Here is a 26313-nt window from a genome sequence, read left to right on the forward strand (position 1 = left end):
TGGTGGGGTCGCCGCCTTGGGTGCCTTGGGAGCCCCAGAGATAAGTTGTCATCGGTCTGATGTCTCGCGGGCTGTTTCTGAAGCAATGCAGTTGGCTGTTCCTGAAGCAGTGCAGTTAATGCCGGGTCCTTTCTTCTTTTTTGATTTTGGGCCAAATCCCGCCATGCAGCGTGGTTACTCATTCCAGCTCGAGTTCAGGGTCGTTTCTGGGCTTAGGAGATTCAACCTCTAGCACGCCAGCCCATAGTCTATCTCCCAGGTCCAAAGAGTCAGTTCATTTTATTAAGTACATACATACTATGTACTAAGGCTTCCTCAAAGCTTTGGCTACAGTGTTCGTCTTCCTAGTGTTCACTCTAGGTGTATGTGAACTCACAAAATTACCAGAGATGCTTGGGCGTTAAATGTGTTGATGGTGGGGAGCTAAGAAGGGGGCTGATTTCCTGATGTACCCAGGCGTGTAAGTCTTGTTTTTGGTGGGGCCAGGGGGAGCACACCTAGCTATATTCAGGGCTCATCAGTGGTTATACTTTGGGCCACAGGGCCTAGCCCTGGTCATCAAGATTAGCATTTACTGCTTCTCTGAGAACATGTGAGTGGACCCTGGGCTCCAAGAGCAATCTCTTTTCTTGAGTATTGGGTGGAGTGCCAGTACAAAGGGGGGATTCCATGGGGATCAGAAGTGTGCCTGACCACCCCCATCCTATCAGTCTCATTCCTCACTGTAGTGTCCAGAAGTCCTAGAGGAGTTATTTCAAATCATACTGTGCAACAAATGGCACCTGCAAGCACTAGCGGTGTCCTCCCTCCAACGCCTGGTGAGTGTCCAGCCAACAATTCATGTGGGTATCCAATCAAACAGTTAGAGGCAACCTGGTTTTAATCATCGGCCGTTTTATTTTGAGGAACAAGAGATTTAAATAACTGGATTAACATGTCAGAATATATCACATAGTGAATATCTGAGACCAAACACTACAGTTAAAAAATGACAGGCAAGCAGAACCTCGGATAACTTAATACAGTAAAATAGACTTGGGATATAGGGCAGATAAAGAAGATATTGTTAGCACGTTTTTGTTCTAATCACATTTGTGCTTTGCCACAAAATTGTTTCATCATAGAACATACTTGTTAAGGAACCAGTTATTTTCATATAAAATAAAAGTAGAAAGGCATATGGATTGGTTTTCCTTCTGAGGAACAGTTCTTTCGAAGAAAAAAAAAACTGAAACAAAACAACCTTCTTCAAATACTTAAATTATAGCCAGAGTAATGGAATAAACACTTTATAGAATATAAATTTAAACCATTCCCCCCCTACCCAAGGCCTGAGGCAACTTCTAAGCTATGGACCAGAAAAAAGAAAGGACAAACTGAAAAAGAGAGCACTTTAAATCAGAGCAATTAAACTCCCTCCACTGTCCTTTGTTAGGAAGGAGGCTTTGGCTGTGAGTGAGTGGGAGTGGGCCCCTCTAAGCTGAAATTGAGAAGCTGAAATTGAGAAATTTCAATCTTTCAGGAACAGAGTTGGTTTTTTTCTTTCCCCAAACCAAGCACACATCATGAAGTTTTGCTGTTCTACTTCAATGTCAAATGCGGTCATTTTTAGGTAACTCTAAGCAAACCAAAAGTCACAGAGCGTCCAGATATAGTTTCATCCCGGGCAGAGCCAGTAACTAAAAGCCATTATATGTTGCAATCGATTCTTTTATTTTCCAGTCAGCCAATAGTTCCAATTTAAGGCTTTCTTCCTTTTTTGCGTAAGGATTGTCCTTCTCCAGAGAATGCGACGAATCTGCCCCCAGCTTCATCCTAAATGTGAAGATGAAATATTATTTTCTGAAACTCTTAAGAGACTTACATAATGTTTCATTTTGCTTACTGTTTCCTACAATGCCTTCCCTTTATCCTGTGGTCTGTAACTGTTTGCAACATTTAATAACACATGGTGGGTAGTGTCCCCGGGGGCCTTCAGGCTTCCTTGTCTGCACTGGACATCCTCTCAGTGCTGTACATTATGGAGACTCTGTGACCCAGATCTAAGGCGACCACTATCTATTTCCCTCATTTTTGTGGGGATATTATCGAGAGAGTACCTGCCTGGTATGCGTCTGATCCTAACTAAGTCCTGCTGGAAGAAACTCATGGACCATAGAGTGGGAAGTAGCCCCCAACTACTGCTGGGCATGGATCAAAAAGCCAACAACAAATATAAAAACTCATGCCCTGTATTTAGGGGAAACTATTTCATAATGGTTTCTTCTTCTTTGGCTTCTCTAATCTCTTCTAAACTCCTATAATTTGGGTGTTACCAATGTAAACTTGGTGCTCTCCAAAGTTGTTCTTCTGGGGTGAGCTGGTGTTTGTCAAACTATTCACAGCAAGTGACTCCTGCCTCCAATTACAGCATCAAGTCCAGATGCCTGGGCATCAAGCAGGGGAAGGACACCAAAGGCGACTAGATTTAGGTTATATAGACTTTTCCTTCTCTTAATCTGCTTGTGCTACCCATGGCGCTGATGCAGTGTAGAAGGGCTAGACAGGCTTCACAAAGTAAGTCTCCAGCCTTCCCTGGGCTGGGAGGGGGGGCCTGAGCAAGACAAGGGAAAGGAGGGTGCTGAGATCTGGTTTGTGATAGACATTGCATTGTTAGTCCCCATTTCCAGAGATGCCTTTCAACTCTGCCATCTAAACCAACTGCCTCTTGGTTCTTCTCATAGCCTGTTTATACCAAGCTTTCTATGGCCACCTATGAGACCAGTTACCATTTTTCCTGCTCTTACCACATTTGGTTGCAACTGCCTACTGTCTCTTTTTGCCATCCATTTACTTTATAGCCTATTCCATGGCTTTATTTGAGTTTGAGGATGTAGTAGAGTTAAATGTATAAATCCAGTCCCATCTTCAGCAAGAACTGTGCAGCAAGAAAGTAGCTAATGGCCTGAGAGCCCAGCCTGAATGATTCACTGTGCATCTGCCCTCCCTGCGCAGCTAGCTCTCCACAAGTCCAGGACTTGCAGAGAAGGAACCAGAAATGCAGAGGGTCTCAAGTGCCAGTGTTCTTTAAATACAGGGCACACGCAGGTGCCTGTGCCATTCACAATTGTTGGGGTGTGAGTACATTATATGGAGAATGTGCTGGATTATGAGAGTTTTAGTTTCTGAAAGAAGTGCACCCAGGGTAGAAGCACCACACTTTGCTAATACCTACTGCCTAGTGCCCCAGAAGCCTTCCCTTCTCATAATACCAGAGCACTCCCAGGCTAAGAGGGCTGCTCTCTCTCCAAAAGACTTAGTGGAAGAGTTTGTGGTGTTTTTTTTGTGTGTGTTTTTTTTTTTTTTGCTTTTTGGGTCACACCTGGCAATGCACAGGAGTTACTCCTGGCTCTGCACTCAGGAGACCATATGGGATGCTGGGAATTGAACACTGGTTGGCCGCGTGCAAGGCAAACGCCCTACCCGCTGTGCTATCTCTCCAGCCCCAGTGGAAGAGTTTTTATCTATTTTTTTCTTGGTTTTGAGACCACACCCAGTGATGCTCAGGAATTACTCCTGGCTATGGACTCAGGAGGTACTCCTGGCAGTGCTTGGGGGACTACATGGTGTGCCGGGAATTGAACTCAGGTCAGCTGTAAGGCAAAATGCCCTCCCTATTATATTATCTTTCTGGCCCAGTGGAAGAGTGTGTATTTACTAAATAAATTATGACAGGGGCCCCGAGCGGCAGCTCTCTCTCTCTCTGCCACCTGCGTTCGGTAGTCTCAGGCTGCTTTCCCCACCCCGGGGAGGTAGATGGCAATGGGTGGACAAAGGAAGGAACGAGGGCCTGGCTGGTTGGTTTCAAATGCCGTTTATTCCAATCTCATCTCCCTTCTCCTCTCATTCTCCCTCTGCTTCTGCCCTTCGGGACCCACTTTCCATCTTACAGTCTTAGTTAAAATCCCAAATCATGAGGGGTTGGAGTAATAATTACACAAAGGTGTGGTCATACAGTCAACAGAGGAAAAGTCTTTCCCTCAGGGGAAGCTGCTTCTAGGACAGATTCTCATTCAGCAGGATGACCCACTGAAAAGTGGAATCCCATGGGTGTGTTTCTCCTCTCCTTGTCCAACAAACATATAAACACTCATAATACTAATCATTTTGTATGGACACAGTAAGAGACACATTAAGCTTACAGAATTGCTCTACTGGGGTCATCTCGATCCCAGACTACAGTGCTCAGGTCAGATTAGTCTTTCCTAATCCTAATAGGGTCCTAATCGTGTCCTTAGTTTTGGATCATGACAGCATTTGTCATGACCATGCTCTCAACTTATAGTTGAGTACCGTGGCGCTTTGGCCTGCCCATTTCGATGCCAGGGTAGCTCACAGCTTGCCCTAGGTCCATTCAGTCCCTCGTTGGGACCCTGCTTTTGGGGTGCTAGAGACTTAAGGGCAACTGAGGCTTAAGTCAAGGAAGCAGATGCCCCGGAGAGCGTATTGTTGGAGTGTGTATTGTTCGGAGACAATTTACTTCCAAGTTACAAAAGCATAACATTAACTGTCTTCCTTTATCCCTACAAAAAGGACATTGCTTTAAACAATTCAAAAGATTCAAGGAGAGGAGAAAGGCAATATTAACTTACACTGCAAGTTCAGTGTCCTTGGAAGGATCTGACCTTACAAACTAACACAATCTGATTAGGGGGAAAAGCTGATTAACTGGTTAGGGAAGAGAGCACAGAGACGTTACAGATAAGCACAGAGGAATGGGAGTGACTGGGGAGCACTGTGATGGGTATATCCTGATAAACCTAAGCTCCCTGTGGTAAGGGAGAAAGGACAAATCAATGTTAGGCCCAAGATATTTTGAGCTATATTCCAACAGAAGAGTTTTTAAGGAGATCATGTGGTATTCAGGAGTTCCTCTCCTTGACCCTGACTTCCATGAGTTTTCACACTCCCATAAGTAAAAATGCAGATTCTGGACTCAGAGATAGCTCAAAGAATTGGAGCCCATGCTTTAGGCAGGAGCCCTAGATTCAATCCCTGGCAACACCAGATGCGTCAACAAGATCAAGACCAACAAAAGCAGCTGCTTATTAGACTCTCCTACGAATTAAATAGTTAAGAACATGGGCTGGAGAGATAGCACAGAGGGTAGGGCGTTTGCCTTGCACACGGCTGACCCGGGTTCGATTCCCAGCATCCCATATGGTCCCCTGAGCACCGCCAGGAGTAACTCCTGAGTGCAGAGCCAGGAGTAACCCCTGTGCATCGCCAGGTGTGACCCAAAAAGCAAAAAAAAAAAAAAAAAGTTAAGAACAAAACATCTATAAGTTGATATGGTGTTGATTATCACTAGCAGTTGATGCTAGAAGGTGGCCTAGACCCCACAACCTCTGCAGCACAACCTCTGCAGCACAATCTAGGTACCAAGAAGGGAAACCCAGGAAGGGTAAAACATGACAAACATCTGTAGTTAGAATAGAAAGAATCCCCCTCCTCATCACCAACAAATAAAATTTCTCATTTGAAGTAAACTCACCTCTTCAACCTTTTTGACCTGAGGCCTTGAATTTCTGATGAAAGTGATCTTACCAAGTTTAAATTCGTAATTGGGAATTCCTCTGTAGAAAAAGTGAGAAGTGTTAGTTCCAGGGGGAAGGTAAAAAATGACTAATACTCTTTTTCTTTCTTTGGGTCACACCTGGCTTACTCCTGGATATGTCCCAGGGTGCTGGGGAATTGACTCTGGGTCTACTATGTGCAAGGAAAGCACCTTCCTTGTCTGCTGTACCATCTCTGTGGCATCCTAAAATTCATTATTTTCTATTTTGGTGTTGGACCCACCTTATTGCTCCTTATAATCTCCCTCAGAAGGAAGCAGCTGGGCAGGAGCTGGGCAGGAGCCTGTAGAATTGGGGGTCCGTAGAGACCATTCAAGCTGCCAGATCACCCGAAAGATCACATTTACATTGAAATCACTTTACTACTTAAGAGTCAGGGTTAAGGGCCGGAGAAACAGTACAGGGATTAAGGTGCTTGCCTGTAAGTAGGCAACTCTGGTTCGAAATCCCAATACGACATATGGTCGCCAAGCCCCACCAGGAGTGATCCCTGAGCAGAGAGCCAGGAATAAGCGCAGAGTCTGGCCCCAAAACCAAGAAGAAAAAACAAAGAGACCACGTAAATCCCTATTCACAGTATTTTTCTTTGTGCAAATATGCACAGCCGAATGATCAGGCAGCTACCATTAGGGCCCCTAAAGCAGAAAATCTGTTCTCCGATTCCCTGGACTGAATTGAAAAAACTATTTAGGAGGAAGCTCCTGCTTGTTTGGGGAAGCTGACAACATATGACTTAATCAATTACTTGAACTCATGAAACAGGAAAATAAGCATATAACTATGGAATCAAAAAGTTTTAAATAGGGGAGAGCTCTGATCAGGTGCCTGGGGACAGAACTGGAGGCAGAGGGAGTTGCACAGCAGCTGTTCCCCATGGGAGAGGTTTGGTGGGTGAAGAAGGTACCAACACACTTCCCCTGACAAACACTGACCTGCGGGGGTCTACCCAACAAAGGAGATCCTGGCTCACTCTCCAGAGCAGCAGTGGGCTGCCCTGCTCAGACAAAGGGGTCTGACATATATCCTCTGTGGGCTAGACAATGACAAGGCACCCAGCGGGCGCAGAGCCAGAGTCAACTCACCTCTTAATATCTCCGGGCTTGATTGGGGAAGGACTGGGCTCCACACCTTTCTTCTTCCCATCCAATCTGTTCCCAGAGCCAGAGAAAGCCTGGAGAGTCAAACAGAAGAGTGTATGTGCACTGAACCCGGAGCATGACCACCAGCATACAGGTGTCCTTTGCTCAGGGACTACATCAGAGATACATGCTCAAGCCCTCAACCCCAGTTGCTATAGCACAGGAAGCCAGAGGCTATGGAACCATCCCCTGGGGGAGACTATGAGATGATAGCTACCTCAGTCCGCAGCTGATAATGAGGCTAGTCCAATCTCTGCAGGGCCACCCAGCTCTGACCCTGAGTGTGGGCTAAGGCCTCCACTGTACTTCCCACAGTTTAGCCCCCCAGTTTGCCTCCTTTGCTGACTCCTTCCCTCCACCATCCCCTACACCTGTTTCCCACAAAGGGCAGCAGGGCTGGAGGGTCACATGCCAATTTACTTTCAAACAGTGTAGGAAAAGAAAAAGGACAGGAATTTAGAGAGGGTCAAAGCAAATATGGTCTTATTAGGTGAGAGTAAGTGAAGAGAAAATATGCATATGTTGTATTATTTTTCACTTTTGGGTAGATCAGTTAGAATTTTTACAAAGTTTTTGGTCTTGGGCCACACCCAGTGGTGCCAAGGAATTACTCTGGCTCTTTGTTCAGGGATCACTCCTGGCAGGGCTACAGGGACCATATGGGGTGCTGGAGATCGAACCCAGGTATCCTATGTGCAAGGCAAGTACTTGCTCACGGTATTATTGCTCCAGCCCAGAAATTTTTTTTTTTTTTGGCTTTTTGGGTCACACCCGGAGATGCACAGGGGTTACTCCTGGCTCTGCGCTCAGAAATTACCCCTGGCAGTGCTCAGGGGACCACATGGGATGCTGGGAATCGAACCCGGGTCGGCTGCATGCAAGGCAAACACCCTACCCGCTGTGCTATCGCTCTAGCCCCTCCAGCCCAGAAAATTTTATTTTTATATTTTAGTTCTGATGGCAATGCTTGGGGGCTACTCCAAGTTATTGTGCTTGGGAGAAACATATAGTGCCATGGATCAAAGTCAGGCCTATCACATGCAAAGCATATGTGCAGCCTATTGAGCTCTCTCCTGCCGACAGATTGGAATTTATTATTATTTGGGGGGTTTGCGGGCCATATTGGTTTTTAGGAATTAACTCCAGACTCAATGCTCAAGGATCACTCCCAGCTGTGCGTGGGGACCATGCAGTTGCTGCAGGTTGAACTTGGGTTGGTCACATGCAAGACCTTAGCCCCTGTATCTATCTCTTATAGTACAAAATCCCCCCAATAAGGAAAGGTTGGGCTTGCCATACAATGCTGTAATTGGAGAATTTCAGACAAAAGGAGATGTAAGAGGATTATTTGAAAAAGTGCCATATACACATATGCACAACCTAATTCTTGCTGAGATCCCTAGAATGGTACAGAAAACTTGGGAAAGGAGTAGATGGCATAATCATGGCATACAAGGAAAATGTGTGGCCAGGTACTCACACGGAAACCCAGCTCTCCTGCATAGCCGCTGTGGTCAGCTTCACTTTCCTGACAGGGTGACAGAGAAAAGCAAGATAAGCATTTCATCAGGGACAACCAAGTTTATTACTGCCCTTTTTTGTTTTGTTCTGTGGGCCACACCCAGAGATGCTCAGGGATTACTACTGGCTCTGTGCTTAGGAATTTCTCCTGGCAGGGCTTGGTGGACCACATGGAATGCCAGGGAATGAAACCAGGTCAGCTGCATGCAAGGAAAATCCCCTACCTGCTATATTATCAAGAAGGCCCCTCTTGGGCCTTTTTGCCTGCTGCTCCACACCCCAACAGGAAGGATACATGGTCCCCCCAGGAGCAGGACTGGCAGAGGTATAGGGAATGTATCAGATTAGCACTGGCAGAGATCACACATAGTGGAGTGCTGTCAGGACCTTACACAGCATTATTCCCAAAGACCCCATCATAACCAATGGTGGCAGACCAGGCTAGGGCCAGAGGAGAGACTTACGGTGGACTCTTCATGCTGGACTTGTCTTTCAGGTTCTTTGTAGCCCAGTGGAGCATCAAAGTCGACCTGTGTCCCAAGAAGCACAGTTTGAGACATGGCTATATTTAGGTTGCTTTCTATTTTATTTCTTTTTTCCTTTGTTTGACAGTGCTGGGGATGGAACCTAGGACCGCAGTGCATGACTGAGGCAAGTACTCTCCGTCACATCCCTGGCCCAACTGGGATTGCAAATACAAATTTGTATTTTTAAATGATACAACTGTGGGTTCATATACAAAGTTAAGAAACATGCCTTGATCACTATCCCCATTTCCCCTGCTAGGAAATTTTATAAAACAAGTATCGTATCATTCTCAAAATATAAGTATCAATGCAATCCAACCCTTAGACTGCTCCAGTTTTCAATGTATTACCTTCTCACAACTTTATCACCGTTGTAGGTGTCTACATCCCCCAAATCAAGACAATCAACACCCCCTGGGTCCCCAGCCTGTCGTTTAACTATATCCACTTCTCTCCTGGCTGTTTTCTACTGCCCCTCATTTCCAGGAACATCATCACTCATCATTCTAGCCCTCATTTCTAAAGTTCATTATTTCAAAACTGATGAAAATGATGCATCAATGGAACGAGACAATGTGTAGCTTTTTGGTTGTTTTGTTTGCTTCTCCCATTTACCCCCCTCCCCCAGCCACACCCAGCAATGTTCAGAGCTTCCTCTTGGATTAATCCTGACAATGCTCGAAGACCTTATGTTGTACTGGGGACTTAACTAGGTTCTGCTGTGTGTCAAGCAAGCACTTAACCCCTGTGCTATCAATTTTCCAGTCCTTTTTTATTTTCGTCTTTTGGGGTTAGCTTTTGGGACTGGCACTGTTTATGCTCAGTATCACTCCCTGGTCTTTCACAAGGCTACTGTGTACCTCTGTTCTTCCCCACTCAGGGCTGAGAAGGCTTCCCTAGCTTCGAAGAATACCACACTGGGCATGATTGAAATTGCAGTGGATTCAGCACTGTCAGAACTGGCGCAACTGTGCCAACCACACTGGTCCTGAGATGGATCACAGGATGAGCAGCCTGGCCACAAAACTCTGGCAGCATCTTCCTCCTCTCTACCCACATGGTCCCAAGGGCTGTATTCTATCTTCCTGGGCAATGGTTTACAGGGGACACTGACTGCCCATCCTCTTCGAGGCCCAACTGCACTGTAAGCATCTGAACCACTCACATTCATGTCGCACTCGATGATGGACACGGCCTTGTCAGGTTTAGTCTCCATCACCCGCAGTTCATAAATCTGTGGATGAACAAAGGGCTCAATTTTAAAAAGGTAAAAAACCAGTTCTGTTGCTGTGTTTCTAAGATGTTTTCGTGTATGGAGAAAAACAAACAAACAGAAAGATAGAAAATAGAAGTATTGTGTTATACTTTTTTTTTTTTTACATCATTTGAGGTTCTTTCTTTTTACCTAGAATACGTCTGGGTTTTATAATTCATAATGTGGACAGTCCCACCATTTATAAAACCTTCAATCTTAGGGGACAGGTCATCAGAGTAAAGTGAGAAACCTCGATGCGCCTCGTCTGTCTTTAAGGGCCTCACACATGCAAGGCAAGAGGCTTTATGGCTTGAGCAACATCCCCAGATCCAAGTCTATTTTCAAAGATTCCATTAATTAATAGAAGGCAGATACGTTACTGTGTGGATGTGCAACCATTTGTCCACTCAACCCCTGGTCTACCTCCAGTGGTTTTATTATCACCAACTGTTACTATGGACATGTTCACATTTTTCTATAGTAGTGTTTTAAATTGTAAGTCACAATTAATCAGTAGGTCATAAACCCAACAGTGTTGCAACCAGAACTAGAAAAGAAATAAATTTTCACTTTCTAAAAACATGTAGCATTATTTCAAATGGTTTAATTATTGAATGTAAATACAAATTGCCATAATTATAAATAGTTTTCTAGACTATTTTTTCAGAATTCTTTTAAAAAACTTGTTACTCAAAGAACCATGATTTACAAAGCTATAGACTCAAGTTTTGTTTGTTTTTGGGCCACAGCTAGCAGTGCTCAGGAATCACTCTTGGCGGTGCTCAAGGAACCATATAGGATGACCAGGAGTGAAATTGGGCTGGTGGTGTGCAAGGCAAACAGTATAGCCCTCCCTGCTATACTGTTGCTCTGGCCGTGATAGTTGAGTTTTGGGCATATAATATTCCAACAGCAATTCCACCACCAATATCAGCTTCCCTCCACCAGTGTTTCCATACTCCATGCCTTCTACCCCACCATGTTGATGGCACATTCCAAAATTGTGGTAGTAGCTTAGATCTCATATTTTCAGCATTGTGGAGTCTATGCTTTCGATACACAACTATACCATTCTTCCACATCATTAGTATAATGAGACCCCAAGCTCTGTTCTCTATTACTTTCCTTTCTCATCTTCCTTCCTTCCTTCCTTCCTTCCTTCCTTCCTTCCTTCCTTCTTTCTTTCCTTCCTTCCTTCATTTCTTTCCTTCTCGGTCCTTCTTCTCCCTGAGCTCTATTTTTCAGGATTCTAGATACCATCTTTGGGACTCATACTCTAAACATTATTACTATTTTGTTGTTGTTGTTGTTGTTTTGGGCCAAACTTGGGAGTATTCAGGGGTTACTCCTGGCTCTGCTCTCAAGAATCCCTCCTGGTGGGCTCAGGAGAGCATATGGGATGCTAGGGATCAAACCTGGGTCAGCTGTGTGGAAGGCAAGCACCCTACCTGCTGTACGCTCTAGTCCCACACAATTACTATTTCATATGGTAGAGTACCTTACTTACTACCATTGTATTTGTTTGTATATGCACCTAGGCTGAATGGACTCCAAGGACACAATGAAGACCGTTTCAGTTAAGGGCAGGTAGCTTGGCTACGATGGTGTACGGAGCTGTAACTGATGATCATTCACCTCACTGAGAAAATGCAACAAGTCCCCCAAACAGTTTAACAATTGCTAAGTAATTAATCCAAGGCTCAAAAAATAGACACATAAAAGCCTTATTATTATTTTTTTTTAAAAAAGGATGTATGTGGAGGTTTGGGTCACACCTTGGAATTGCTTAGGGGCTACTCTTAGCTTGATCCTTTGTGGTTGCTCCTGGTGGTGCTCTGGGAACTGTGGGTGCTGGGGACAGAATCTGGGATCACACACACAAAGTGTGTCCTAAACCTTTGAGCCACCTCCCTGGCCTAAATCGATAAAGATTTTAAGAAGCAAACTTGTAGGGGCTGGAGAAACAGTTCAACAGTCCCGAGTCTGATACCCCCTACAATGATTCCTAGAACAACATCTTAGCACTGAGTTAAAAACAGACCTTAAACCCCAACACTGCCATGACCCATCAAAAAAGAAGCAAACAGCACACAGCCACCTGTTAATGACCCTGACCTAATGGAGCTGGGTTCCAGGTACTGCGGGTCCCATGACTGAGACACTCACTTTCTCATTGTAGTTGATCGCAATCACATCCCCGGTGGTCAGGCAGGCAAAGTTTCTCAATGCGTTTTCCAACCTGCACACACTGTTAAGGAACCATGACCGGATGGGCGCCTAAAGTCTGAGATGCATGTGTGAGGCGTTTAGATGGTGACTATCAGGCAGAGAGTAAACCACGCTGACACTAAAACACATGGCTTTGACACAACAGTCTTTCAGTCAGCAATCACAAACACTCTGCTAAGGAAAAGACTGAGTCATAAAAGACTGATAAGATTCCACCACACAGAACCCTGAGGGAGAGACAGATCCCGAGTGTGGGAAGCAGCTGCAGGTAACCTGGACCCAGCATCAGTGAAGACTCACAACAAAGGGCAGAAGAAACCATTTGGAAAGGTGGAATAACTGGTGAAATAAGGTGTATGCACATTTGTCAAACGCACCAAACTATGCATTTTCTTGTAGGTACATTATACTTCAACAGGTTAACTTTAAAATCCCAATAAGGCTGTAGATTTCTAGCACAGAAAAAAGGAAAAGGTGAGTAAGTAAATCTAGTGGATGCAAAGAACACATACAAAGAATGAGTGTATTATAGACATGTTCCTAGGTTCCTTCAAAAGTTTCTCAAAAATCAACGAATTTTTATTCTTTTGTTCTTTTTATATTTTGGTTGATAACTCAACTTTAGGAGTTAGTTCCAAAATGAATTTTTGTTTTTAGGAAAGATTTGGCAGTATCTAGAAGCTATTCCCAGCTCAGTATTTAGGGAATGCCTCTGGGCAGTGTCTAGACAGCATCATCAAACCCGGGTCTCCTACACGTGCTCAGTCTGTGAAGCCATCTCTCTACCCCCCAGAAATAAAAACAAATTTAATTAAAAACTTCAGGGACTCAGAGACAATACAGTGGTTAGGGCACATGCCTCATATATGCCCAACCTAGATTTAATTCCTGGCACCACATGGCCCCCAGAGCATGGCCAGGTGCTGCCTTGCAGGTTCCCAAGCACCATCAGGTGCGCCCTGATGGCACTGCTGTGGGGGCCTTGGTATCCTGGCATCTCAAGACCAGAGCAGTATCACATCCTCAGGCCCTTGCAATGAACTGCTGGCCTGATTAGAAGAGAATCATTGAAGAGATCCCAGACTTCCTGAGTATCACTTGAGAGGAGGGAAATTTGAAAAAAAAAAAAAAAGAAGAAAGAAAAAATGTGTAAGCCCTTTCATTGTAGTAAATACTAATTAAAAACAAAAAATAACCCTGAATAATTCAAATGCTCAGACAAGGAAATTATGTCTTAACCAAATGGAATTGTTTTTCCTTTTCCTTTTTTTTTTTTTTATTTTGGTTTAGGCTTCACCCAATAGTGCTCGGTGCTTACTCATGGTTCTGCGTTCAGGGATCACTCCCAGTGGGGCTTGGTGGACCATATGTGGTACCCGGGGACTAAACCCTGGTAGGCCACATGCAAGCCCTACCCACTCTTACTATTGCTCTGGTTCCCCACAATGGGTTTTCTATCTGAAGGTCACTGAGGCAGTCTTGTGGCCACTGACAACAGATAAGGACCTGCAAGGCAAAGTTCTGAAAGACCAGGTAATCAGGCTGGCCACAGGACACATTGTCCACAGATGGCAGTAGCTAGAGGACCCACCACAACCTACCAGGTCCAGAATCTAGTCAGTAGCGACTTGCTCCTGGGATTGCATTAAAGACAAATGTGCAGGCGGAGAAGAGGAGGCAGTTTTTTAAAAATTGTGCAGCACTGTAGCACTGTCCTCCCGTTGTTCATCGATTTGCTCGAGCGGGTACCAATAACGTCTCACAACAAATTGAGACTTGCTGTTACTGTTTTTTGGCATATCAAATACCCCACGGGGAGCACGCCAGGCTCCGCCGTGCAAGATACTCTCCGTAGCTTGCCAGGCTCTCTGAGAGGGGCAGAGGAATCGAACCCGCGTCAGCCGCGTGCAAGGCCCTACCCACTGTGCTATCGCTCCAGCCCAAAAATTGTGTAATTCAGTTATTTTGTTTGAAGTTGGGGATGCAGCTCAGTGGTAGAGCAGGTACTCTGCATATACGAAGTCCTAGGTTTGATTCTAGACACATTAAAAAAAAAAAAAGAAGAAAAGAATACCCCCCCACCACACCCCTTAATAAGTTTCAAGTATGCATTTTGAAACAAGTGGTGGAGTGAGCACTCTATAAATAATGATCGCAAATTAAACTGGGGCCTCCAAACAGTGGTAAGGACTGCAGGCCTAAGCACACACAATACTCTCCTTGACTACACACTCATCAGAACCTAAATCCTTTCCTTTCCTCTGGCTGAGGAACAGAGAAAATGTACTTAGGTAGAGATTCCACACTCAGGTAGGTGGAAAGTACATAGCTGGCCACAAGGAGCCTCTGGGAGGATGGACAACAGAGTGTTCAAAGCACCTGTCCAGGTCCCACATCTAGAAGCCATGGCAAAAGTACCAGCTAGATGCCATGATTCTCTCTTGTCACAACTTCAATCTCAAGCATGTATGTGATACCCAAAGTAGGCCAATGCTGAATAACGCACTTGCTATTTCCCAACTGTGAGAACATCCTTGTTTTGTCCCTTATTGCTAAAGGATACACTGCTTTGGGGTTGGTGATGTCCAGGAAGTCAGGGCTTTGAGGCTGGAATTTAGAGTATGTGGCCACTTGAAGGTTGACACTCTCCACCTGAACCAGGCCCCCTTCTTCCAGTAGCAAATTCTGCATCATCTAAAGAAAGAAGAAGGCTTGAGTGAGGATCCAGAAAAATCAAAAAGTCAGTAGAATGGCCCTCAACTCATACAAGGAACTGATGAAGTCTCAAATTCACTTGGACTTTTTTTTTGGGGGGGGGGGGGGGAAGGCATGAAAGAATAGCCTGAGTTAAGGACTTGGAGATCAGTAATGTAATTGTGATTTGAAGTCAGGAAGTTGGAAAATTGCTAGTGAGCCAGCAAGCAAGCTAGAGATGTGGAAGGCAGGCCACTAAGGAGGCTGCTGTGGTGGTAATGGGAGCATCTCTGCCGGCCCTGGAGAACTGGTTTATTGGGAGGAAGGAAGATGCACCATCAGCTGCCAGCTCAAGGCCCACCTTTGGGGGGGGGGGGGGGGGTTTCCCAGGCAGCTGGCCACCCACACTTGTGAGCTGTCCCACACAACTTACAAGTCCTAGGGAAAGTTGGGCTGCACTTGACATAGGATGATATTGCCGGGCAGGCTGACCACGTACGGCCACTCAGCTGATGCTGTGTGGAAGTGACAAAGTCCAGCAATATCTGCTATATTAAGTCATACCCACTGTCAAAGACACTCCCATTCCAATCATTGAATGGACAGTGTGGTATACGTTTATGAGTTTATGTTCTTGTTCCAAGAATAAACTTGGCATTTAGAAGTATTAGGCAAGGAAGGTGGGTCAGAAATGAGAAATGCTATGTGTTCTGGCATATTTTTCCTTATTTTTAGCCTGAATGAGAACTTCTAATACTAGAGCACCTGAGTGAGCCTTTTCCTCCCACCCCAAGTTGTTTCATTGGATTTATCAGCCTCACTCCCAGCCCACAATAAGCTAGGAGCAAACCCAGACATCACAGCCCTTTGCGAATGCTTCACTAAGGTGGTCAAGAAGAATGCAGCAGCAAGAGGACCTGGAAGCAGAGAGGATGGTGACTTTGGAGTGATCCTTCCTAGAATGGAATGGAATTGAGTTGATGGCTGAAGGGAGGAGAGTCACAGGCAGTGTGAGGAAAGTTGAGTGCTCAGACACCTGCTTGAGCCCCAGAGCAGTTGGGAGGCTTGTTCTGAGCTTGGATACTGTGTGTGTGTGTACATGGGTCTCCGTACACACTGACTGACAGTGGGGTCTCTGGGAGTCCTGGATCTTAAGATGAAGCCCCAAAGCACTGAATCCAGGCTGACTTGCCCCCAAGAAGCTGGGAGCTCCCAGTCAGACGGAGCTTGCTGTTCAGCAGCCAGCAGAAAGCGCCTTTCAACACAACCCCCCAGAGAGGGGAGGACTTCAGGCCAGCTCTTCAGCAGTGGCTAGAGAACCTCCATAACCCTTGCTTCATCCCCGTGGCAATGAAGCTGAATGCTCTGGAAAAATTCGATTACAGGCAAGTGTCTTCAAAATATACATGCTATAAATGAACTAGAAAAACTACTAAAAACTGGGGGCAAAGCTATAAATAGCTGAAATTCTGTAGTTTCTGACCACTTCGAAAATAGTCCTGCTCCATTACTTTAAAAGAGTCTGACCCAGGACACTGCAGATAAACAGAACGGTGGTGGCTTCTAACTAATCAGAGAAAAGGCAGCCCCTCACCCCCTCACCGAGGCAAGGATCACCTACTTGTTCACAAATTCACTGTCAAAGTCCTGTGTACTATACCCGATCTCCGCCCACCAGCAGTGTCACTCAAGGAGCAGGACTTGCACAGAAGTTGGGGGCTGCCCCTGCTTATGAAGTCCCCCACACACAACAGGATCAGAGGCACAGAAATCCGGAGACCAGGGGGGCTCTCACTTACCCAGTGTGGGAGGTAGCAGATGCCCTCATCAGCTACAAACTCCAGCACACCGCAGTGTGTCATGCGATCTGAGTTCTTGTTGGTCAGTTTGAATAACATGGGGTAGGTGATGTTAAGTCGGCCTGAAAATGGACAGACAGCTATGAGGCAAGGGTCAGGGGAATGGAACCCTTCACCAACAAGGAAGTTGGAGCTGAGTCCTCTGGCACCATCCCTAAAGATTTGGCCAACACCTCCAAGGGCACTAATGGCCCTAGCTCTCTTCACCAAGAGAGACACCCTCCAGGGACAACTCCCCTTCAGGGTCGTGATGAATGACACCTGGCTTCCATTTTCATGGTACCTTAGGTCTCAAGTAAAATACTTACTGAGTTGATCGAGGGCTGAGGGAGGCATAATTACTGTGGAAAGAATAAAAAATAAACATTCAGAAAATAAAAATGAAAAAGAGAACAAAAGTTAAAATGCATTCTCTGTTATATCTTTAAAGCACCAATATTTTTAGAGTAGCCAGGCTTTTATAAAGGATTTGCTGCAATTTATTGTGAGGTAAAAATTGACTTTGTCATAATTAAGGTATGATAATAAAACAAGCAGTAAAAAACCCCAACCACCACCCACCCTTATCAAAACTGGGGCAACCAAAATTTTTACCAGAACAACCAGCTTGTGGTTATACATGCAAAAGAAGGGCAGTCTGGCTAGATATAGTGAAAGCTAAGGGCAGGGAAAGGTAACTATTCAAAATAAAAACAAGCACATACTCTTCCCTCCTTTCTCCACATCTGACCTGTCATTAGGCCCTGCAAGCATGGACACGGAGAAGCAGCGGTACTGTGTTGAAAAGCGGTTCTGGAAGACCCGGGGAATCGGGTGGTCAAACATGTTGAAAGAGAACTAGAGGGAAGAGAAGCTGGCGTTAGGACAGAACAAATGTACACTTCTTTGTGTCAGTATCCAAACATAACAGGGTAACTGATAGTGCTAAATGTTTTCTAAGAACCAAACGCTCCCCAAATCCCAATGGGACAGAGTGGCACTTTGTAAGGTGCGGTGTTGGGGCAAACCAACCGTTATGCCAGTCTCATCCCTCTGCCTAGTCTCCACCAGTCTGGAGATAGAGTAATATTAATGAAACACAAAACTAGTCACATCTCACCTGTTTTTAACCTATTTGAGTCTCCTGCTGCCCAGGATCTGGCAGGACCTTGAATACATCTCCAGGATGAGTACTATGGTTCCACAAGTTCTTAAGCCTTCCAGGTCCCCACTGTTGAGCCTTTCCCCTGGACCTCTTTCCTGTTCTCACCAATTAAAATTTCTTTTTAAAACATCTATTTATCGAGTCTGTGCTATCTGCCAGGTTCTGCTACTTTAAGTAGATGGTCAGAAAAGGACTCCCCACAGGTGTCAGAAGGGGCCCAGGCCCTTCTCCTGGCTTACCTGGTTATCATGTCTTCAGGAGCCTCCTTTGCTCTTCCTAGGGCCGGGACTCTCCCTATAGGGGTACTCATATTCTACTCCTCATGTTAATAAACAGTGACATAGTGCCACAAAACAGGTAAGACCCCTGATTTTAACTATGGATTTTACTAGAAGGGTTTTAATGAAAAAACAAACCAACAAAAAAACATTCCCAGTACAGTGGCTAGGACAATTGCCTTGACCACAGCAGACCCAGGTTTGATCCTTAGCATGCCATATGGTCCCCTAAGTGCCCTCAGGAATAATTCCAGAGTGCAGAGCCAAGAGTAATTCCTGAGCATCACCGTGACCCAAAAACCAAAATAAAGAACCCAACTATTCCCAGTAGTAGTTTCTGTATTCCAAAATTAACATTATTATCACCCTCTTATTTGCCAACTCCTCACTCCCCAGAATAACACACAGCAGAGATTTTTGAGCTGAGTACCCTTCATCCCAATCCCAATAACCTCCGATTCCTCCCGATTTTTTTTTTAATCAGACAAAAATTTTCAGATTCCTGGCTGGGAAGCTACCTCTATAGTCACCCGAGTAAAGACTCTGAAATGAGTCATGAATTCCAGAAAAGCTGCTTTAGAGCAGAAGAAACCGGCGAAGCTCTTTAATGCTCTGCACAGAACTTAACTGGAATAAAAGATTACACAACTAGCCAAGCTGGAGAGATAGTTCTGCAGCAGGGCACTTGGCTTGCCTTGCACTCCAAGCAAGCACTCGGCAACCCAGGTTTAACCCCCAGCACTACAGACCATTGGTCGCAGAGTCCCACCAGGAGTGATTTGGTCTTCGCACCCACAGCAAAGACCAAATAACGAAATCAATCTTGAGGAAAAGAGAAGAAAAATGGAGGGGGCTGGAGCGATAGTACATCGGGTAGGGCGTTTGCCTTGCATGCGGCCAACCCGGGTTCAATATCCGGCATCCCATATGGTTCCCCAAGCACAGCCAGGAGTAACTCCTGAGTGCAGAGCCAGGAGTAACCCCTAAGCATTTCTGGGTGTGACCCAAAAAGAAAAAAAAATGGAAGTATCTGTATCCTGTTACCTGATCCCTGAGTGCAGAGAAAGGAGTAGGCCCTGAGCACTGCTGCGTGTGGCCCCAGACAAACAAGCAACTAGTTATGGGGTAAATTTAGGCTTAAATGTCCCTGAGTAAGAGAGACATTTTTATTATCCAATCATCTATCAATGATCACTTAGATTATTTCCATATCTTAGCTAAAGTTACTAATGCTGCAATGTCCATCTGGTTGCACATATCAAGTTAATGAATTTATATTCTTTGAACAGCTAACCAGAAGGGGGACTGCTGGGTCACACAGTAATTCTCATTTTCATTTTGAGGAATCTCCATACCATTTCCCAAAATGACTGCACCAAATTCCATTTCCACAAACAATATGCAAAGGTTCTCTATACTAGGCGGGAGTATAGTACAGTGGGTAGGACACTTGCCTTGCTGGGAGCTGACCCAATTTAATCACTGGCATCACGTCACTGAGCCCACCAGGAGTAATTCTTGAGAGCAGAGCCAGGTATGGCCCAAAAACAAAACAAAACAAACAAACACAAAGGTTCTCTTATACCCTAATGATTACTTAATGTTGGTTTTGATGTAAGCCACTTTCACAGGTGAGATCTCATTGTGGTTTTGATTTGCATTTCCCTTTTAAGTAAATTTTTTTTATCTGCCAGTCTATGTGTCCTCGTTAGAAGCCTAGATAAATGTCTGGCAAATATTTTTTGTTTTGTTTTGTTTTGTTTTTTGGGCCATACCTGGTGGTACTCAAAGATCACTCCTGGTGGGGCTTGTGGACGATTTGGGGTGCTGGAAATCAGATGCATTGTTGGCCATTTGCAAGGCAAATGCCCTGCCTGCCATACGACTGCTCTGGCCCCTAAAATATTTTAAATGTTATTTATTATTTGGTCCCACACCCAACAGAGCTAGGATGGGGGTGGGGTTTCTCCACAAGATTGGGGAGACCAGAACTAAACCATCCCCTGCAGGGGAAGCACAAGCTCTAGCCCTTTCATCTCCCAGCTCTTCTATTTCTACCTTGGGCTATTTTCCTGGGCTGGAGCGATAGCACAGCGGCAGGGCGTTTGCCTTCCACGCAGCCAACATGGCCGGCCCGAGTTCGATTCCTCCGCCCCTCTCGGAGAGCCCGGCAAGCTACCAGAGCCTGGCAAGCTCCCCATGACGTTACTGGGCCCGCTCGAGCAAATCGACGAACAACGGGAGGGCCTTCATTTTTCTGGTATTGTTGGGTTATAGGAGTTTTAAAATATACTTTAGCTAACTCCTTATCACCTGATAAACAATGTTCTAATATCTCCTCCCAATCGGTAGGCTAATTTTTATTTACTTATATTTTTTGTCTTTTTTTTTTTTTTTTGAGCCACTGGACTGTGCTCAGGGCATACTCATTGCGCTGAGCTCAGGGATCAGGTAACGTGACACCTCCGCTTCTCTTTGCCTCAAGATTGCTTTAGCTATTAGGCCTTTTGCTGTAGGTCCATTTAAAAAAAGGGAGGGGGGAGTGGAGGGGGTGAGGGGGAACACCCAGCGGTGTCAGGGCTGACTCTGGCTCTGCGCTCCGGGATCAGACCTCGGGACCATACGACCATAAGGGTTGTCCACGAGCGATTCCAGGTGGGCGCGAGCAAGAAAGGCAAGCCTCCTACCCGCTGTGCTATCGCTGCGCGGCCCCCGAAATTAAGAAGAGGAGTGTGTGTGTGTGTGTGTGTGTGTGTGTGTGTGTGTGTTTGTAGTGGGGGAGGGAGACTAACGTTGTAATGAAAGGAAAAGCTCTCTACTACGATTATCTTTATTGAGCTTCGCAGCCAGGAGAGTTTGGCTCTGATCACATGACCAAGAGAGATCGCGTCCTGAAACAGCAAAAGCCGAGTGTTCCCGCCCACCTAGACGCCCACTCCGCTTCCGCCTCTGGGATTCCCCGCCCCCCCCCCCCCCCCCAACTACTTGTTTCACAGCCCAACAAAGTTTTACTCAATGCGGTGTGTTCCGTGTCTAGCACTCTGGAGACCCCTGGGCGGCCCTACACGTAGACGGTTCCTTTTCACCCTTAAGGAGCTCAAGTTCAACTGCAAGGCAATGCGAGCCGGGCCCGGGACAAGCGGACAGGAGCCCCGGCGACGGTGGGCAACGCTCCGGCTCCGGCCCGATGTGCTCGGGACGGGCAAACGACTCGGGCGCAGGCCCGCGTGACTCGGCATCTCCTCGCCCTCAAGTCCGCGCCACCTTCACGTCAAGTCCCAGCCCCCGATCCTTTCCCGGCTACACTTACCATGATGTGTCACCGCTGCCGAAGCCGCTCAACCCAGAAAACGCTCGGATGGAGTCCAAGCACCGCGTCCCTCACAGCCGACGCCGCAGCTCGGGGATGGACGCTCGGGGACGCTTACCGGAAGTTCCGGATCCGAAACCCGAGGCGCGGTGCCGCGGATCGGGGTCGTCTGCAGAGGAAAACAAAAATCAGGCAAAGACCCTAAGAGCTAAGTCTCACAGGGGCGTACACTAAAATGCAATCTCCATATTTTCACCCTGTCAAAGTCATTCTTATACTCATTTAAAACTACCTTATGCTAGATAGTACGCCCCTCAAAATGAATTAGGTACGGCCCATTCTCCTGACTACACTACCCAGAATGCACAGGGAGCTTCCGGCCTTCGCTTCAGCCATCGTGGACTCGGGCGGAAGTCAGCTACATAACCGCTTTCTAGCTCTAAACCTAGACCGAGAGTTTACTGAAGTCCTGAACTGACGCCCTTGCTGACGCGTCAACATGCTTACTTTAAGACGAAAAAGTTTCTTCTATCCGTCCCCGCTTGGAGTTGCCCGCGGGAAACAATAGGCTTTTCTTCCTAACGTCCGTCGGGTTTCTGGGTTACTGGGAGTCAGTGTGGATGTGGCAAACAATGTTTGCATCCCGCCTTTGATCGCGTTCCACGGGAGGAGGGCCGGACTTCCCCACCAGGGATTGGAGGCGGCTAGAGCCCGCCTCCCAAGTGGCCCAATCACGAAGGAGGAAAGCCTGGGAACTACGTAGCTATTGGCTGGTGGGCCCTGGCCAATCATAACAGCCCTGCTTTGGCGGGAGTCTTGACCGGCTCCTGGGTTCCCGGTGACCGCGCTCGCTCTGAGTCCCTCACCGCTGTGGTCATGTTCGTGTCAGATTTTCGCAAGGAATTCTATGAGGTGGTTCAGAGCCAGGTAACCAGCAGCTTGGGGCCCAAGGTCTTTTCGGGAGGAAGAGGTGAAGGGGATCGCCGTGGGGAGGCGGTAGGGGCGTGTCTCTGTGCCTGGCTAGCTCTCTTCCTCCATCCTACAGAGGGTCCTTCTCTTTGTGGCCGCGGACGTGGACGCATTGTGCGCGTGCAAGATCCTTCAGGTGAGTCCGACGGGTCCTGGAAGGGTGCGGCTGGGATGAGAAGTGAGAGTGCTGCGTGGGCCCTGCAGGAACTTGAAGTGTGGGGTTGTTTGGAACTTAGAGGAGAGCCGGAGTGGAGGTGGGTAGGGGGTAGGTCAGGAGGTGAGGAACAGAACGGGGAACCGCTTTCACCCTGGATGACAGCTCAGCTTGGGTTGGAGACTTAGCAACAGCTGCAAGCTGGGGAGGGGGTCTTGGTAAGTATTGACTAGAATTGACTAAGATCCATGACTAGTATTTTATACAATAACCTAAATACAAAGGCCCCCCCCCCCCCAAAGTTTGAGAGTCTCGTAGTGGTTCCTCGAATGTGGATTTGAGACGGGGCAATCTGACAGTGAGGCTTAGATAAGCAGTGGGATTTCATCTTCTATTAAGGAAGACCACTGGAAGGTTTTTTGGGTTTTTTTGTTTTTGTTTTTGTTTTTTTTTTGCTTTTTTGGGTCACACCCGTTGATGCACAGGGATTACTCCTGGCTCTGCACTCGGGAGTTACTCCTGGCGGTGCTCAGGGGACCATATGGGATGCTGGAATCGAACCCGGGTCGGCCGCGTGCAAGGCAAACGCCCTAACCGCTGTGCTATTGCTCCAGCCCCGACCACTGGAAGTTTTGAATATGGTGCCTTGTTTATATGAGCCTTGATCCTTGGTTCCACAGCCACTTCTCTGACAGTTATTCTTCTGGTGTTTTACTTTGCTAATTTATTTATTTTCGTGAAGCAAGATAGTATTTATTAAAACTTGTTTTAGAAAAATGTTGGGGCTGGAGCGATAGCACAACAGGTAGGGCGTTTGCCTTGCACGCGGCCGACCCGGGTTCGATTCCAGCATCCCATATGGTCCCCTGAGCACCGCCAGAAGTAATTCCTGAGTGCAGAGCCAGGGGTAACCCCTGAGCATCGCTCGGTGTGACCAGGAAAGAAAGAAAGAAAGAAAGAGAGAGAGAAAGAAAGAAAGAAAGAAAGAAGGAAGGAAAGAAGGAAGGAAAGATGGAAAGATGTAAGAGGAAAGAAAGAGGAGTAAGTGTTGAAGAGAGAACACAGGCTACTCCAGAGTGGAAATAAGCAGAGACAAGCAGGCAAGTCACCTGTTCTCGGAGAACATGGACTTGAAAAGCAAGCCTGCTCTGGTGCTTCCGTCCCATTTTTTGTTTTTGTTTTTTCTTCTTTTTATTGAATTACTGGGAGATACACAGAGTTGTTCATGATTGGGTTTCAGTTATACAGTCTTCGACACCAACACCAGTCCCTTCACCAGTGTACATTTCCCACCACGAATGTCAGCAGTTTCTCTCCGGCCATTCCCCTCCCCCACCAAGCCTGCCTCTATGGCAGGCACTCCCCCACCCCCATCTCTCTCTCTCTCTCTCTCTCTCTCTCTCTCTCTCTCTCTCTCTCTCTCTCTCCCCCCTTTCTTTTTCCTTTTGGATGCCCATCCCTCTTTGATCCCGGACATCCCATATGGTCCCCTGAGTCCCCTGAGCTCACCAGGAGTGATAGAGTGATTCCTCAGTGTAGAGCCAGGAGTAACCCCTGAGCACCACCGGTTATGACCCCAAAACAAAACAAAAAAGCAAGCCTATCTTGCTAATTTAAAAATCAACAAAATTGTCAGAATGATACAGTGAAAACTCCTCTCCCCAGTTCCCCAGTGACCTAGTAACATTTTACAAGCTTCATTTATCACTTATCATTTGTCTCCCAAAATAGCATGTTTGTTTGTTTTCAAAATGGATTTCAAGGTAAATTGCAGACATCCTAAATCTGATAGGGTTTGAAAATAATTTTTCTCCAGGCCCTATTCCAATGTGACCACGTGCAGTATACATTGGTTCCAGTTTCTGGGTGGCAAGAACTTGAAACCGCGTATCTTGAACATAAAGAACAGGTATGAAAGATGTCTTTTACAATAATTGGACTTTTTTAGGAGGGTGGGGGATTTGGGTCATACCTGATGATGCTCAGTGGTTACTTCCTGGCTTTTCACCTAGGAATAACTTCTGTTGGTGCTCAGAGGGCCATATGGGGTGCTGGGGATCAAACTCTGGTTGGCAGTGTACAAGACAAACACCCTACCTGCTGTAATATTGCTCTAGCCCATGGCTTTTTTTTTTTTTATAATTGCAACTCCTTAGCACTTACCATTCTTCTTATGGTCACAATAAATTGCATGTACATTTAACTGTTTATTTACTATCTTGGTGAGGCAAGGTAGTATTTATTAAAACTTATTTTAAAAAGATGTGAAAGGAAAGAAAGAGAAGTAAATGAAAAGGCAACAAATAAGAAAGAAATGAGCTATAATATGGGTACTTACTCTCAAATTTTGGAGAAAAACTTGAAAACAAAAGCATAGGTAATGAACTCATTGTGTTACAGACATTTTATTATAAGGAGCAAAAATAGCAATTGGTTCTGATATGGCCTAGTTAAAATTATTTTAGGGGCCAGAGAGATAGTACAATAGGTTAGATGCTTGCCTTACATGCAGCCAAAGTTTGATTCCCAGAAGCACATATAATGTCCAACCACCATCACCATCATGAACGATTTCTGAGAATAGAACCAGGAGCAACCTCTAGACACAGCTGAGTGTGGCCCATACAACAAAGAGAAAATTATTTTATTTTATTTTTTTTATTATTTTTTTAATAGTGAGACATGAGATACAGTTGCAGACTTACACATTTTTGTGCTTGGGTTTCAATTATACAATGATCAAATACCCATCCCTCCACCAGTGCCCATTTCCCACCACCACAGATCCCAGTATCCCTCCCACCCCCCATCCCCCCATCCCTCCCTGCCTCTGTGGCAGTGTATTCCCTTTTGTTCTCTCTCTCATATTGGGTGTTGTGGTTTGCAAAAGAGGCAATGGGTGACAATCATGTTTGGTCTATAGTCTACTTTCAGCGTGCTTCTCCCATCCTGGGAGGATCCTCCCAACACCTTTATTTGGTTTTCCCTTCTCTATCTGAGCTCCCTTTTCCCCTAGCATGTGTGGTTGGCCTCCAAGCCATGGAGTAAAATTCCTGGTACTAATCTCGGCCATTCTTGGGTGTTAGTCTCCTATTTTGTTACTTTATGTTCCCCCAGATGAATGCAATCTTTCTATGTCTATCCCTTTCTTTCTGAGTCATTTCGCTTAACATGATACTTTCCATGTGGTACCACTTGTATGTAAATTTCGTGACTTCCGTCTTTTCTAACAGCTACATAGTACTCCATTGTGTAAATGTACCAAAGTTTTTTTAACCAGTCATCTGTTCTCGGGTACTCAGGTTTTTTCCAGATTCTGGCTATTGTAAAGAGTGCTGCAATGAACAGACAATTGCAGATGTCACTTCGACTATACTTTGAGAAAATTATTTTAGATTAGCACACCATTTTGAATTGGTGTGGTATAAGGACAAGATCATTGTCTTGTCCGTCTTTGATGGGAGATATGGTACCTAACCCTTGGAGAATGCATCTGTGTAATTCACTTTACCTCAGAGGTATTGGGACAGAATTCTACACAGCAACAGGGCCTGCCTCACAGTGTCGAGGAAATGAAACAGTTTGTGTTAAAGCACTTAGTACAGGCCAGCCATAGCCA

At 45.9% G+C, this 26313-nt stretch overlaps 2 protein-coding genes across 3 annotated transcripts in view; one reads left to right on the forward strand and one right to left on the reverse strand.

Annotated features, from left to right (window-relative positions):
* Positions 1 to 874: 874 nt before the first annotated feature.
* UFD1 (ubiquitin recognition factor in ER associated degradation 1) lies at positions 875 to 22175 on the reverse strand. 2 transcript variants are annotated; one of them, XM_056120565.1, is made up of 13 exons: positions 22079 to 22175; positions 21572 to 21740; positions 17544 to 17676; positions 17148 to 17180; positions 16780 to 16901; positions 14850 to 14980; positions 12224 to 12296; positions 9968 to 10036; positions 8740 to 8805; positions 8235 to 8282; positions 6698 to 6786; positions 5534 to 5615; positions 875 to 1815 (listed from the first exon to the last, which is right to left on the reverse strand). In XM_056120565.1, exons 2-13 carry the CDS (start codon positions 21572 to 21574, stop codon positions 1741 to 1743), a joined length of 924 nt encoding a protein of 307 aa, XP_055976540.1. In that variant the 5' UTR covers positions 21575 to 21740; positions 22079 to 22175; the 3' UTR covers positions 875 to 1740. The 2 variants fall into 2 exon arrangements, with proteins under 2 accessions (XP_055976540.1, XP_055976541.1); XM_056120566.1 differs by lacking the exon at positions 22079 to 22175 and adding an exon at positions 21864 to 21976.
* A 202-nt stretch (positions 22176 to 22377) lies between these two features.
* Positions 22378 to 26313, forward strand: part of CDC45 (cell division cycle 45) — a 32468-nt gene continuing 28532 nt past the window's right edge. The window contains exons 1-3 of the mRNA XM_056120814.1: positions 22378 to 22498; positions 22617 to 22676; positions 24511 to 24603. Coding sequence (XP_055976789.1) covers positions 22448 to 22498; positions 22617 to 22676; positions 24511 to 24603 — 204 coding nt within the window. The 5' untranslated portion in view covers positions 22378 to 22447. The remainder of the gene's footprint in view (positions 22499 to 22616; positions 22677 to 24510; positions 24604 to 26313) is intronic.

The sequence above is a fragment of the Sorex fumeus genome, unplaced genomic scaffold, assembly GCF_029834395.1.
Source record: "Sorex fumeus unplaced genomic scaffold, SorFum_2.1 ptg000043l, whole genome shotgun sequence".
NCBI classification, from domain to species: Eukaryota; Metazoa; Chordata; class Mammalia; order Eulipotyphla; family Soricidae; genus Sorex; species Sorex fumeus.